General features: G+C 43.9%; 1 protein-coding gene across 1 annotated transcript in view; it reads left to right on the top strand.

Annotated features, from left to right (window-relative positions):
• Positions 1–15,154, top strand: part of WDR18 (WD repeat domain 18) — an 80,210-nt gene that overhangs the window by 44,073 nt on the left and 20,983 nt on the right. The window contains exons 6-7 of the mRNA XM_081935853.1: positions 61–125; positions 2,309–2,433. Coding sequence (XP_081791979.1) covers positions 61–125; positions 2,309–2,433 — 190 coding nt within the window. The remainder of the gene's footprint in view (positions 1–60; positions 126–2,308; positions 2,434–15,154) is intronic.

The following is a 15,154-nucleotide window of genomic DNA, read 5'->3' as shown; positions in this document are numbered from 1 at the left end:
TCATCCCTGTTTAATTATCCAGAATGGTGCATTAAAATATAATTTTCTCCCTTCTCTCAGCCTGTGCAAAGAGAAAGAGGTTTTCAGTCTGAGCAGGAGAACGGAAAGATCTTCAAAGGACATAGGTGAGTGTCTCATTTTTCTGTTCCTTTCTTGAACCAGCACGACTTGAATATTTAGCCTGGGCCAGCACAGCTTCCACTTACAGCTACTGCAGGAATGAATGTCTGTGTCAGATCTGGAAGCCATCTTTTGGACTTCAGGCCTGCCACGTTTTTCTACGGTGGGAAAATGGGTGGGGGGATTATACAGAGTGTGGGTGATATATAGTCATAATAACATTCTTTCTCCGAAAGTCAAGGTCATCAGGCCCTGCAGTTGCGATGAGGTGACTAGAAGCATTTCCTGTTTTGGATGGCACCTGATTGGGCCATGTGACGGACGTGGGTGCTTGGCAGGGACTTGAACTTTCTTTGGAGTGGGGAAAACTTAGAAACTTTCCATTTCAGGTTAATGTCAGAGTTCCAAATAACACCCCCAACCAAAGAAGACTCTGAGGCTTGAGTTTCCTCAAAGTTGCATTTTATTAGAGATGCCATATTGGCACATCTGGGAAAACCCGAATCTGAAAGTTTCCTTTGTCACTGTGTTAATTGTTTGCTAGCCGAACTGAATAATTACTGCGCAGGTTATAGGCCTTTATCAGCAAGTGATGTACTGCGCCTGCTCACACACATTCCAGAGACTTATTTCCTGTTGATCTTTGTTCGTCTGCCAAGAAGGTGGGCGACAAACTGCTCTTGCCAAAATGTAACAATTAGATAGATTTGTTTATTTTCTTATTTCTTTTTTTTTCTTTTTTTACATTAAAAGTTTGTTTTCATTAGAACATGTTCTCGGGTTTTTATTTTCGCTTTCTTGAAGATATGCTGTTTGGGAAAGCCGTCGGTCTAAGACCTCATTAGCTCAGGGTGAAATTTTCCCTGACATCCTTTGCGTGTTTAAAGTTGCAGGGACCTGGGTTAAAGGGACCTGGGTGAGGACGGCTAGAATGTGGGCCCTTGGTGCTCTCTGGGTTTAGTTGTTTTCTTGCAGGCTTTCATTGCCCAAACTCAGTAACATCATCAGGGCTTGCAGGCTTTCATTACCCAAACTAGGTAACATCATCAGAGCTGATGATGTTACCTAATTTGGGTAATGAAACATCTGCAAAAAAAAAAGCAAGACCACTGAGGACTCTTCAAAATCAAAGTAAGAATTTTAGACTAGTTGCCTTCTTTAATAACCAAATCACAACTGGCAACTCAATTATTAAGCATTGCGGTTGGTAATCCACCCAGAGTCGCTTTGGATAGTGAGATGGGCGCATATAAATTTGGTAAACAAATAACGAAGGGAAACTACAAGTATGCTTACAAACTTACTTCAGCTTTCTTTCGCTTTGCAGGCCTGCAAAGTTACTTCTTCCTCACTGTTGCAACTGCAGACAGTTGCTGAATGAGGCAGTCTTTAATTGTGGACTACCTGTAAGACCATTCAGGAAGAGGGGGGCTCTTCAGAGTGTAGTATGATTTGTTTTTCAACTTATCGCAGATGTTGAAAAAGTAGGACCCCTCCTCTTGTTCTGCGGAGCAAGAGCATGGACATCTGGATCCAAATTTTCTCTCTCTCTTTTTTTTGAATATATTTTTATTATTTTTACATTTAAAACAATGCAGTACCGCGAAGTCGAAGTGGCCATACATTCACATTATATACAGCTAGTTCAACCATTAACAATTAGCCTACTTAATACATTGTCTATCCTTCTGTCCGATCACAATATATACATTTGTTCCAGTCTTGTCACCTTGTCTTATACCAATCATAAAATCTGTTCCAGACTTCAAAATATTCTGATTCCCCTTTATTTTTAAGTTCAAGAGTGAGCCTATCTGCTTCCACACAGGCCAACATTTTCCTGATTATATCTAGCTCTGATGGTGTATTTTCTTTTTTCCAATACTGTGCATAAGTTATGCGCGCCACAGTTAGTACATGTATAATTAGATAAAGTGTATCTTTCTCAAACCCCTCCGGTATTATACCTAGGAGAAAAACTTCTGATTTAAACAAGATTTGGTCTCCCACCATTTGTTCTAACCACGATTGAATCATTTTCCAATATTTTTTTGCCTCATTGCACATCCCCCACATATGATAAAAAGTGCCTGGTGTTTTTTCCCACTTCCAAATTTTCTCTTGATGGCACCACTTGCGAAAACATTGAAGAACCTCAAGTAAAGCCACAGTCTTGTTCTTTCCATAGGAATCAGGTGACGTGTCTCTCCGTCTCCACTGATGGAAGCCTTCTGCTGTCTGGCTCTCATGATGAAACAGTTCGGCTGTGGGACATCCAGAGCAAACAATGTGTCCGCACTGTGAATTACAAAGGTCTGTACATGTCGGTATAGATATTTAACTTACCGTATTTTTCAGAGTATAAGACGCACCTTAGTTTTTGGGGAGGAAAATAGGAGGGGGGGGGGAGAATTCTGCCTACCAGCTATTCATCTGACTAGCAGCCTTGTCAGCTTCAGCACATTAGTTCGCTGGTTGTGAGCGAGCAAGGGCTCTCGTTGGGGCTGAGAGGAAGCTTCCAAAGCACAGCTGATCATCGCATGTAGCTCCATTTAGTAGAGCAGGCGAAGCGCGGAAGCGGTAAGACAAGGCAGCGTCTTAGTCACTGAGCCACTGCATCCCTAGCATTAACATAGAAGTAGATTAATCTTTTAACCTATTATTGAATCTGGAGCGCCTTTGAGTAAGCCTTTTGTGTACACCTGGATAATGAACTTTGATGGTTCTTCTGAAGATAGGTTTGAGAAATTTCGGTTGAATTTGATTGGACATTTTCCTTGGGGAATTTTCTCTTACTTTGAGCTGGGTGGGGCTGTCGCTGTTTTATTTTGCATCAGAGCTCTGTTGTTGCATAAAACCTTCCATCTCCATGAATTTCCCATGAAAGCAGACTGGTTTTTTTCAGTTCATTACCATCGCAATATGATTTACAACTCCTCTTTACTTTGGATGTTCTGAACGGCCTAAGCAAGGCTCAAAACATTAAGTTAGCAAAAGGGATATAAAATTTGCATGGCTGAATCTTAAATATCATAATGAGACTTGATATCATAAATTCTCCATCGTGCTGAATGACTTGGTAGTTAGCTAAACACACAATGTAAGCTGCGGTAGAAGTTCTGTTTGTATAAAAGGACTATATCCCACGCTTGAAGTTGTAAGGCTTCCCCCCGTAATATTACTTCCAGGGCAGTTGGTCTCAATCTTGGCGACTTTAAGAAGGGTGGACCAAATTACAGGTAGTTCTTGACTTACAACAGTTCCTTTAGTGACCTCTTCAGAGTTACAATGGCACTGAAAAAAGTGACTTAATTTTTTATTCCACTTCTCAGCATCCCCATGGTCACGTGATCAAAATTCACAAATGCTTGGCAATTGGCCCATATGTACAACAGTTGCAGTGTCCCGAGGTCATGTGATCCTCTTTTGCGACAATGGCAAAGCCAGATTCACTTAACAACCATCTTACGAAATTAATAATTGCAGTGAAAATCAACAAATCAACTCTGATTTGTTGTTGTTAGTTGCGAAGTTGTGTCCGACCCATCGCGACCCCAAGGACAACGTTCCTCCAGGCCTTCCTGTCCCTTACCATCCTCTGGAGTCCATTGAAGCTCACGCCGACTGCTTCAGTGACTCCAACCAGCCACCTCATTCTCTGTCGTCCCCCTTCTTCTTCTTTTGCCCTCAGTCTTTCCCAGCATTAGGCTCTTCTCCAGTGAGTCCTTCCTTCTCATTAGGTGGCCATTAGGTAATATAACAACTGTGATAAGAAAGTTCATAAAATGGGGCAAAACCCACTTAACAATGTCTCACCAGCAGAAAAACTTTGACTCTATTGAAGTTGTAAGTCGAGAACTATCTGTCCTTGGGAAAACACTGTTCTAGGATGTAGTTTTGGAATGCTTTTATAGCTAAATCTTGCAGTTGTTAAGTGAATTTGCTTCCTCCATTGAGTTTGCTTTGTCAGAAGCCAGCAAGCAAGGGAGAGATAGTAGAGCTGAGGAGGGGAGGGCGAGATCCAGAATGATCTACAACCAATAATATTTTTTGTGCAAATTGAGCATTTGAGATTTTTTTCCCCCGTCCATATAAAAAAATGACAAAAATCAGTTAACGCGATAAAGGTTTTTATAAATCTGCCATAGAGAATATTTTTCTGATGCGCTCTACTAAATTTATATTCGCCGTTCTCGGATTCAGATGTTTCTAAGGTAGGTTACAAATGAGGAAAGTGGAAGCACATTTATAAAATCGCCACAAAAAACCCCCCCAAAAACCAGATACGGAGTTCAAGGCAAATCCCTAGAGCGGCGATGGCTAACCTTTTTTTTCTAAAGATGTTCCAAAGCTATGTGCATGCGCACTAGTGCACACACACGCATGCCAACCAACCTGCGCATGCAAGAGTGACCCCCCCACCTGCATATGCGCAAGCAACCTCCCACCACACATGCGCAAGTGACCCACCTCGCGGGAAACGAACTTCCGGTTGACCCATTGGGCCTGTTTTTCACCCTCTCTAGGCTCTGGACATTTTCCTGAAGCCTGGGGAGGGGCGAAAATGGCCTTCTGAGGGCTGCTGTGCTGGCAAATAGGCTACACATGCCACCTGTAGCACGCGTGCCATAGGTTCACCATCACGGCCCTAGAGGGTACAGGTAGTCGTCGACAGATGGCCACAACTGAGCCCAAAATTTCTGTTAACTGAGACAGTTGTTAATTGGGGTTTGCCCCATTTTGCAACCTTTCTTGCCAAGGTTATTAATTGAATCAGTGCAGTTGTTAAGTTAGTGACACGGTTGTTAAGTCAATCGGTTTCCCCATTGACTTCGCTTGTCAGAAGGGTTGCGAAAGGGGATCACGTGATCCCGGGACAAGGCAACCCTCATAAATATGAATCAGTTGCCAAGCGTCCGAATTTTGATCATGCGACCGTAAGGATGCTGCAATGGTCGTTAAGTGTGAAAAATGGTCATAAGTCACTTTTTTCAGTGCCATTGTAACTTCAGTCACTAAGTGAACCGTTGTAAGTTGAGGACTACCTGTATTTAATTGGTATTTCTTTTGATTGGTAAACAGCTTCAGAATCAGTGGGGAAAATACAAGCTCTGAACAGCTCAACGTTAATATTGTTGTAGTGGATACTTAAAGGGTTTTAAATAGGTGTGGGATTCAGCTGGTTCGGACCTGTTCAGGCGAACCGGTAGCTCCGATGATCAGCTGAGAGCGAACCGGTTCACTCTGACGATCAGGTGGGCACCCTGCATTCAGGTCTTTTCCTGTGTAAGATTGAGATTGTCTTGGCAATGTTTCGGCGGGGTCTCACTCGCCATCTTCAGGCTGGTGTTTTAGGCTTAAAGCGTGGTCGGAGCTGGCGTTTTTTTATAAATCTTGGTGGGGGGAGAGGGTGGAGTGCTGGCTTTGTTTCAGTAAGTGGATTGATTGGATGTGTGGCTGTATCATGATTGGTAGATAAGTGCTGGCTGTGTGTCCATTGTTGTTTTGTGTTGTAACGGCTTGGGTGGTGGGTGGGGCTCGTTTGTTGACTAGGGCTGGTTTCCAGATGTCTGGTAGGCGGGAGGTATCGTCACGTTTATTCATGTTGTGGGGGTGTTTCTCTATTTCGATAGCTTCCATAATTATTCTCTTGTTGAAGTGTTCAGTTTTGGAGATTAACCTGGTTCCTCAAGATCAATTTCATGTCCTGTTGCTTTAAGGTGCTGGAAAAGGGAGGAAGTTTTTTCTTTTTTCTTTTGACTGCGTTCTTGTGTTCTGTGATGCGTGCATTTATTCTCCTGTTCGTTTGTCCTATGTATGTTGCAGGGCAGATTTTGCATGGTATTTTGTAGACTCCTTGGTTTTCTAGCTGGATTTTGTCTTTGGGGTTTCTTAAGATGTTGTTCTTAAGATCTATCTATCTATCTATCTATCTATCTATCTATCTATCATCTATCATCTAAAAAAGAATCTGTAGCCTTCCTTCCAGCATAGAGCTGCTTTTACACTGAAGTGGGGACGTCCTTCAGCTCAGCAGCAGATAATAAACTCAGCACATAATGGAACTTTAGTTCATTTTCCGATTCAAAACCAGATGGAAAGATAAGTGGGATAGCTGCTGCGGTGGTATAAATTGAATGTGTACTTGTGTCCTGGCTTGTCCCTCCAGTGAATTACTTCCCTACCCCTTCCATTTATTTATGGCCTTTACTTTGGCTGTGCCCAGCCTCCTAACAGCTGGCGTGGGTCACTCCCTCCCTGACCTTCCATCCGAGTGGGAATCTACGAACTTGCTGTGAGGTTTTGCTCCAGTGCGAAGCAGTTCGTGCTGTTCTGAACCAAGCTACTTAACTGCCTCTTAGGGATATATATAAAAACCATATTTTTATTTTTAATGTTGCCTTTCTATATTTGTGTTGTATTTGTACTGATAATAAATAAATAAATAGATAGATAGATAGATAGATAGATAGATAGATAGATAGATAGATAGATAGATGATAGATAGATAGATAGATAGATAGATAGATAGATAGATAGATAGATAGATAAATAAATAATAGGCAACATTAAAAATAAAAATATGGTTTTCTGCCTGCATGGTCTTCTGTGATGAGCCGAAGGACAGAAAGAGGGAGTAGTGACCTTCCTCCCATATTTAGGCATACCAGGGGTTGTAACACAAATACATACCTATTTCCCTGGCTCAACTGATAAGGAGGCGAGCCTGTGGCTTAGTGGCTAAGACTCCTGCCTAAGATATAATACAGCCCAGGTTCAAATCCCAGTAAGGGTATGGCTAGCTGATGAGAGCTAATTAGCTCGAAATAGATCTATACTAGTCTCCCTTTATTTATTTATCAGTACAAATACTATATATATATATTTATATATTTAATGGGGTCAAGGAAGCTTGGCTTCCCCTGGTTCATAACAAAACTGTTTCCCTGTTGCAGTGTCTAATTACTTCCCTCCACTTCTCTTTGCTGCAGAAGACTCTTCCGCCCGGCTGGCAATGGCTTGCCATTGTCACTCCCCTTGGGAAGTAACGCTGTTAACATTCTTTATCTCAACCTAGCAGAACACGAGATAAGAAGCTGCCAGTGACAGCTCAGGCAGTGATATCTCTTTCCTTGGAGATCTGCGTGCCTTCTTGGAAATCCCTCCCACCCTGTCCCTCAAAAGAGCCACTTGGCTGCTTCTGCTTCACATTTCCTGAATGCCTCCCAGGCTTCTCCAGCATCGGCTTTGGGTCTTAGAGGCTGTTCTTGCAGGACAGGAGTAAAAATAAATAAATCCTCTTAAGCAGGGAGGGGAAAAAAGAAGACGGCGATCCAGACAGTGCTAATAAGATGCCTCGAAGCTGAGCTGCAAGGCCTGTCAGTTTAATACATCTAACTCTCAGGTCTGATAGTATTTCCTTCCACCAGGCTCCTAACAGATCTATCTGAAGGTTTATTTAATAAGCACATTTGAGCATTGGCTTGTAAGGGGGTGGGTGGGAATAAATACATTTAGATTCATATCAAATCAATTTCTTAATTTTATGATCCCGGATCAGCGGTAGAAACAGCCAAATGAAATCAGACAAAAGGAAAGAGAAAAGGGCTGTCGGATGAGATTTGATGCCAAGGGTCGCCTCGTTTTAACTGCTGCAGCAGCAACAAAAATTGGCTCCCCGTTAACAGTGGTTTCGCTACTTCGAGCCTGGAGGTAAAGCGTGCGTGTAAAAACCATCTGTTCTACGAAGTGTACTCAGTAAAAGAGGAGTTAGGATGCCCTTTCGAAGATCCTTGTAAAGATTATCGTAAAATAAAGACATGTTGAAGTGATTTGATTTCCCCAGAATCGCAAGGGCAAATGACGTTGAGATTTGGGGAATATTGGCAGCTCTGCCAAATAGTAGCACAGGTGGAAGAATGTTTTGTCTGGCACGGATCAATCCTTTTCTAAAGCTGGGGGGAGGACAAGGATGTACAGATGCCAAGCAGGTTCTCGGGAGCCTAAGTCTTGGCGTACATCAGGAGTGTTGCAAGACTGAATGAGTTGACTTCAGATTGGCAATTCAGTTATCCAGTCTTTGTAACACTAACTTTTTGGCCTGGACATAATATGAATACAGAATTTACAGCTGGGCTGGGCAACACTGGAAGGCAAACTCTTCCCACAGCCTGAAATTCATTCCTGATGGGGCTGAAGCTTGACTCAGCCTTCCATCCTTCCCAGGTCAGTAAAATGAGGGCCCAGATTTTGGATAGCAATATGCAAACAATGCTGACATTTTAAACTGCCCAGAGAGGGTTGTAAAGTATATAGGTAGTATATAAGCTTAAGTGCTATTGCTATAAAAGTCAATTAAATTATTCTCCCACATCTCTACGTAGTTCAGTCGCTTCCAGGATATAGGTACTGCCCTACTAGAATGCAGAACAATCTCCCCATAGTCCTCTTACTTAAGTCAATGCTCTGGATTATTCTCTTTCTAAACAGGCAGTTTACTTAAAAATCAGGAGGGGTCCTCAGCATTGCATTTTTTCAGCTTCCAAAGGTTGCTGGGGCTCCTGCTGATTTATTCATTTTTTATTCATTACACTTAGAAGCCCGCCTAATGCCATAAAGCCACAGAGAGGCATACAGCATTAAAACTAGTATGAATAGGAAAAAAATGTGCCCTGGAAAAGACATTCAGTGCTATCACAGGTCAAATCTTATATAGCAGAGTCCCCAACACCCAGTCCGCAGCCCAGTACCAATCCATGGCCCATTGGGGACTGGCACACCCAAAACCATCCCCTCTCCCCTGCCACTGCCGGTCCATGGAGCCAGAAAGGTTAGGGACCATTGCTATAAGGGATCATCTTCAGAGGTGATATTCAGCCGGTTCGGACCAGTTCACCTGAACCAATAGCAGAAATCGCGGGTGGGCCCGCCGACCTGTCCTGGCTCTCTGCCGTCCTATTTAGACATGATTTTGAGGCCGGCCGCATGCATGGAAGGCATGTGCATCAGCAAAGCGCATGCACGGAAGTCCGGGTGCATGCATGGAAGGGGGCAGGCACATGCACGGGGAACCGGTGGTAACAAAATGTGAAATCCACCGCTGGTCATCTTACCCTAATATGGTGAGAGCTATTTGGAGCTCGGCAAGGTGCCCATGATCCTCAGCTGTTGGGACTACATTTGCTATCTTCCCCAAACACTGTGCTCAAGATGGATGAGAATTATAGTGTGCGGGTCCAAGGCTGGAATCGAATGGAATGAAATTGAATATTAATGAATCGGGTATAGAACATTTCCAAAGGGGGGAAAAGGCATTTGTTCACAGACTAATGGAAAAGATAAAGATTTTAGGGAAGAAAAGAGCCCTATAGCCAACTTAAATATCTTTACGTGAAACATCAGAACAATTAACCAGTGGAACAGCTTGCCTCCAGAAGTTGTGAATGCCCCAACACTGGAAGTCTTTAAGAAGATGTTGGATAGCCATTTGCCTGAAACGGTATAGGGTTTCCTGCCTAGGCAGGGGGTTGGACTAGAAGACCTCCAAGGTCCCTTCCAACTCTGCTATTGTACTTTAACCTATTCGGGTATCTAATGTCACCCTATCCATAGAACTCTAGCGCCAGGAAGAGCTGTAATTAGGCGTATTAAAGTCATAGGTTATTGCTGATTCTTAAAGTCATAAAATCAGACTTGGATTGACCATAGAGGTGATCCAGATCTGTATTTCTCTCGACCTCAGCAACTTTAAAACCTCAACATCCAATTCCCCAGTCGCTCCACCCAAGTTGCTGAGATTGAGAAATGCTGATCTGCTCCACTTTCCTGCTCAGCCCAGCATCTCTGACAGACAACCAGCTTCTGCTTGAAGACCTCTAATGAAGAAAAAACGTCCATGGCATGTGGGCAGCGTGTTTCACTGGCTGACAGCTCAAAGCCAGGAGGTTGGTCCTGATGTCCAGCTTGAAGTCTCTTCCTTGTGGTTATCATCAATTAGTTCTGATCTTGCCTGCTGGGGCAATAAGGAATAAGCCCACTCTTCCTTCGGTGTGACAGCCCTTCAGATATATGAAGACTGCCATCGTATTTCCTCTTAGTCATCTTTTCTGTAGGCCAAACTATCCCAGTTCTTTTAATTGTCCCTCCGAGCCTTTGGTTTCCAGATCCTTCTCCATCTTGGTAGCCCTCATCTGAACTTGCGTCCCTTGTTGAACCATGTTGGCCAGAATTGTTATTACGTCCCTTGTTGGCCAGAATTGAGTACAATTCTCCAAAACATCTAACCAAATCAGGGCAGGAGGGAACAATTTATTTTCCTTGATTGGGTCTCTTGATTGGGTCTCTGTTCCTGTTAAGGGCAAGATTGGCTTTGACTTTTTAGAGATTCCACTGGTAGGTCAGTTTTGATTTGCAGTAAACAAAAGCACCCCAAACTTTTCCCACATATTTTACTACTTAGTTAGGTCTTCCCATCCTAGGTGCCTCGCCTTTTTCCCCTTTCAGATGTAGATTCATTTCTCCTTGTTAAATTCTCTTCACTTCAGCCCACTACTTTCTAGGTATTTTAACACCCCGCTCTCTCTTATTTAAAGTATTGGCCACGGTTTGCATTTTTTTGTCATCTGTAAACTTTATCGGTGCCTGCTAAACTTCGAGGTCAAAGTCATTCATAGGATTGGGTGGGAGCATTACTTTTATGCAAACATATCACAAAAAACTAAGCGTTGATAAGAAATAATGTTTTAGGATTCGAAAGAGAAGGTAGGTTTTGTCTCAGATTGTCAGCTCATAAATATCAATGTAAAAGAAGTATAATAAGGATGCCAAGAAGTTCAAATGCAGTTTTAGGATGTATCAGCATAACTTTAATCCCCAGATCAGGAGAAATGATGATTCCACTTTCTTTGGAGTTGGTCAGATCCCACTTTGACTACTCCGACTTCCAGACCCCCCACATTTTATGCAAGATTCAAGAAACTGGAAAAGGAACAGGAACAGGAAGGCAACCTGGGAAATTAAATCCTATGGGGAATGTGTCTGACCTGGAAGCCACATTTTACATTGGGCCTTCCCACATTTTCTACTGTGGGAAAATGGGAGTGGGATCATCTAAACCAGTGATGGCTAACCTTTTTGTCGTTGCATGTCAAAAGCGTGTGTGCATGTGCAACAGCACTTGCAGACATGCACCCGCACCCATAATGCAATGTGCATGCACCCACTCCCCCTGCTTATATGCATGTGACCTCCCCACGCCCCCCTTGCGCCCTGTTTTGGGCCCAGTAGGCCTCCCTGCAGCCTCCAGGGATGAAAAATGGGTTGGGGGGGGAAACCCCCACCCCTGCTCCCATGCATGTGCGTGCAACCCCCCTCCCCGCACATGTACTTGTATCTCCTTCATTCACTCCCCCCATGGATGCGTGGCAGAGACCCGAAAACCAGTTGGCCAGTGGGAGGTACGTGCGCATGCACAGTGCAGCTGAGCTGGGGTGACGGCTCGCGTGCCCACTGAGAGGACTCTGTGTGCCACCTGTGGCACGTGTGCCATAGGTTCACCATCATGGATATAGAGTAGGGGTGATATATAGTCAAAATAACATTCTTTTCTCAGAGAGTCAAGAACACTTTGCCCTGCAGCTGCTATGGTGTGACTGGGAGGCATCTCCAGTTTTGCATGGTGCTTGATTGGGTCATGTGATGGACATGTGGGTGCTGGGCAGGGACTTGAACTTACTTTTGGGTGGGGAAAACCTGGCAGCTTTCAGATTCAGCTTTTCCCAGATGTGCCAATATGACATCTCTAATAAAATGGAGCTTTGAGGAAACTCAAGCCTCGGAGTCTTCTTTCGTTTGGGGGGGGGGGGTGTTACCTGGAACCCTGACATTAACCTGAATCCTCTTTAACAACTCTTACCAGCTCCCCCCCCCCCCCCGAACTCCGGGGTGCTGTCCGGGGTCCTGAGCCCCAAGCGTCGACCCGATCCCGGGCGGTGCAAAGACTCAGGGAAGGTGGAGGGACAGAATGATTAAAAGAGCAGAATAGGTTCGGTCTTGAGAAAAGACAACGGAGACGAGAGACGAGTGATTGGCAGTTTTCAACTGAATAAGCGCTTGAACTGACATTTTCTTTAGAATTGGGGGGGGGGTGTCATTCTGGTGTTTATCCCAGTTGCTGACTGGAAGGGAAGTGGGGCAGGCAGAAGTGGAGAAACTGTTTACTTGACAAAAGTACCTTCTCAGGGCTAAATTCTTCCAGTACTGACCCCATTCTGCTTGCCCACCAGGCCATTCCTGGATCTTCCTTATCACCCGTTGCCATGAGTGTGCTTGTGCATGAGAGTGAGTGTGAATTAAGGCTAAGGGAAATGCTAACAGCAGCCAACAGCTGTGTGGGTAAATGCTGTAATTAAAGCATTCATTAACTCCTGTGAAAGGGGAGGGGGGAGAGGCATCATTACCGTGGGCAGCTACAAAAGTCACAATGATGGATGTCTTGCTCAGGGAACGGTAGCAAGGCCATAATTCAGTATTACATCCAGGTGCTCCAGGGAAACTGCAGGGGTATCTTTCCTCCTGGTTAGCTTTGGGCACCTAACTGAACAGTAAATTGGGAAGAAAATAACACTCATATAGGCAGGAGGGGGGGCTGGCTTTGGATCGCTCAACCCAGTTGCAATTTGGGACCATCAATCTGGGCAGAGCTTGTAGAACCCATTAGTCCTGATATAATTGGCTATTCTGCTTTGTCAGCGGGGTCCCCGGCTTCAAAATTCAATTGCAGAATTGGGCAGGCGCAAATTATAGTCGAGGTAAGTGTGCCACCTAGTCACCAGGATTGTCTTTTAATCTTGCTCTTCTCCCGTAAAGGAAAAAAAATGTGTTCAATTTGTGACAATTTTGAAAGAGTGCCACTTCCTGACAGCACAGTCTGAGCTGAGCGATTGTTCCAACACCTGATTAAAAGGAGAGGCAAGATGACAGATGAAAATCTTTGACGTAGAGCTATTTTTGGCTCCCGTATAAAACAGGAGGGAGCATGACTTGAGCAGGAGAGAGCTAGATTCAAATCCTTTTATGCCAACCGAAGAGAATATTTGTTGCTCGGGGTTCAACAGTGGAGTCCTTGGTGCTCTCTGAGCTTAGTTGTTTTCCTTGCAGATGTTTCGCTACCCAACTAGATAACATCATCAGTGCTAGAGAGGAGTGGGATTTGTTCTCTGTTTACATACAGTGTAGTGCCCACTGTCCGTGTCAGCTGGAGTGTTGTTTTCTTCTTGGAAGTTCCTTGATTGGCTAGTGTTCACTGATTGTTGGTCTGGTATTAATCATGGTGTTAATTCCTACATACCTGAGTGCTGGTTGCTGGCTGGGAGGTGTTTAGGTGTTTTTTGTTTCCTTTTTAGCTTTTTGATTTCTCTATTGAATGGCGTGTAAATGTAGTTTATCTCTATGTGCCTATCGATGGCTAATTTGTCTGAATACCAAGCTTCCAGGAATACGCTAAGTGTTTTTCAACTTATCTAGGTCTAGGACAGGCATGTCCAAAGTGCGGCCCGGGGGCCAAATGTGGCCCTTTTTCAAATTTCAAGCAGCCCGCAGCCTCTTCTCCCCACTGGAGTTATTTGTTTAGTCTTTCATAAAATACCGTATTTTTCGAAGTATAAAGATGCATCTTTTTCCCCTCAAAAAAGAGGCTAAAAATCTGGGTGCATCTTATACACTGAATACAGCATTTTTTGCCTCCCAAAACGCTGCCCCCTTCACCAAAATGGCTGTGCATAGCCTTTAGGAGGTTTTCAGAGTGCTCCTGAGGACTGTGGAGGGCATAAACGAGCAAAAAAGGGCCATTTTTTGCTCAACTTTGCCCCCCCCCCAGCCCCCAGAAGCACTCTAGAAGCCTCTTAAAGGCTATTCATGCTCTTTTTTAAAAAAAGGCCCATTTCCGTGAAAAATGGGCCATTTTGGGGAGAGTGCAAAAACTTTTTTTTTAATTTGCCTCTTCAAAATCTTGGTGCGTCTTATACTCCGAAAAATACGGTAGTCAATTCGCATTTAATGTTAAGGGTTCAAAGAATGTCAGGCTGAATGATCGGCCCCACACATTTTCACATCGCCAAATCTGGCCCTCCTTGCAAAAAGTTTGGACACCCCTGGGTCTAGGATACTGACAGGGCAAGCCACTGTATATAAACAGATTAAACCCCACTCTTGTCTAGCACAGAAGACATTACCTAGTTGGGTAATGAAACGACTACAAGAAAACAACCAAACACTCCACAGATCCTTACAGTTGACCACGGAGCTCTCTGGGATATCATGCAAGGCTGCTATGGAAATGCAAATAGGGGAAGATTTATTTTGGTCTCTTAGAGCAGGGTGTCCCAACCTTGGCAACCTTAAGATGTGTGCACTTCAACATGGCTAGCTGGGGAATTCTGGGAATTGAAGTCCACGCATCTTAAGGTTGCCAAGGTTGGAGAACTTAAGGAGAAGATAGATAATTACAATAAGTAGAGAAATAACCTATGTCAGTGTATTGAGGGGGGGGGAGCCTCTTTGATGACTCTACCCCCGACAAAATGATAGCCAACTCCTCGGTTGTGTAGCCTTCAACGATAAGTGAGCAGGTCTTTTGATTCACACTGCAAGGCAGCCAACCTCAGTTTGGGCTCTTCCAAGTATGCTGGACTACAGCTCCCATCCTCAAGTCAATATGGGGAAGAGGGAGAGCTTTAGTCCACAGCAGTTCTCTTGGCTTCTGTGTAAAATGCCCCCCCAAAACGTGGGTCAAACAGCCCTCTTCCTTTTTCTGCCTTCAATCCATCATGCAGCCTTTAAAAATAAGAGCTTGATATTTAAAGGCCCATGTGTGGCTTGTAAGGGACCTTAGTGATAAAACCATAACAGGCGAATTCACTTGTTAGCTAAATTGAAAACAAACAGCACACTGTTTGAACACAAGGTGCAATGTGTATGAGCAATGTAGCACAACAATTGTTTTTTTTTTAAAGGTAGCAATAGCAAGAATAATAAT

The sequence above is a fragment of the Natrix helvetica genome (genome assembly GCF_964273705.1).
Source record: "Natrix helvetica genome assembly, chromosome: 1".
NCBI classification, from domain to species: domain Eukaryota; kingdom Metazoa; phylum Chordata; class Lepidosauria; order Squamata; family Natricidae; genus Natrix; species Natrix helvetica.
Note: the sequence above shows the minus strand (reverse complement) of the source record. Positions and strands in the feature narration are given on the sequence as shown.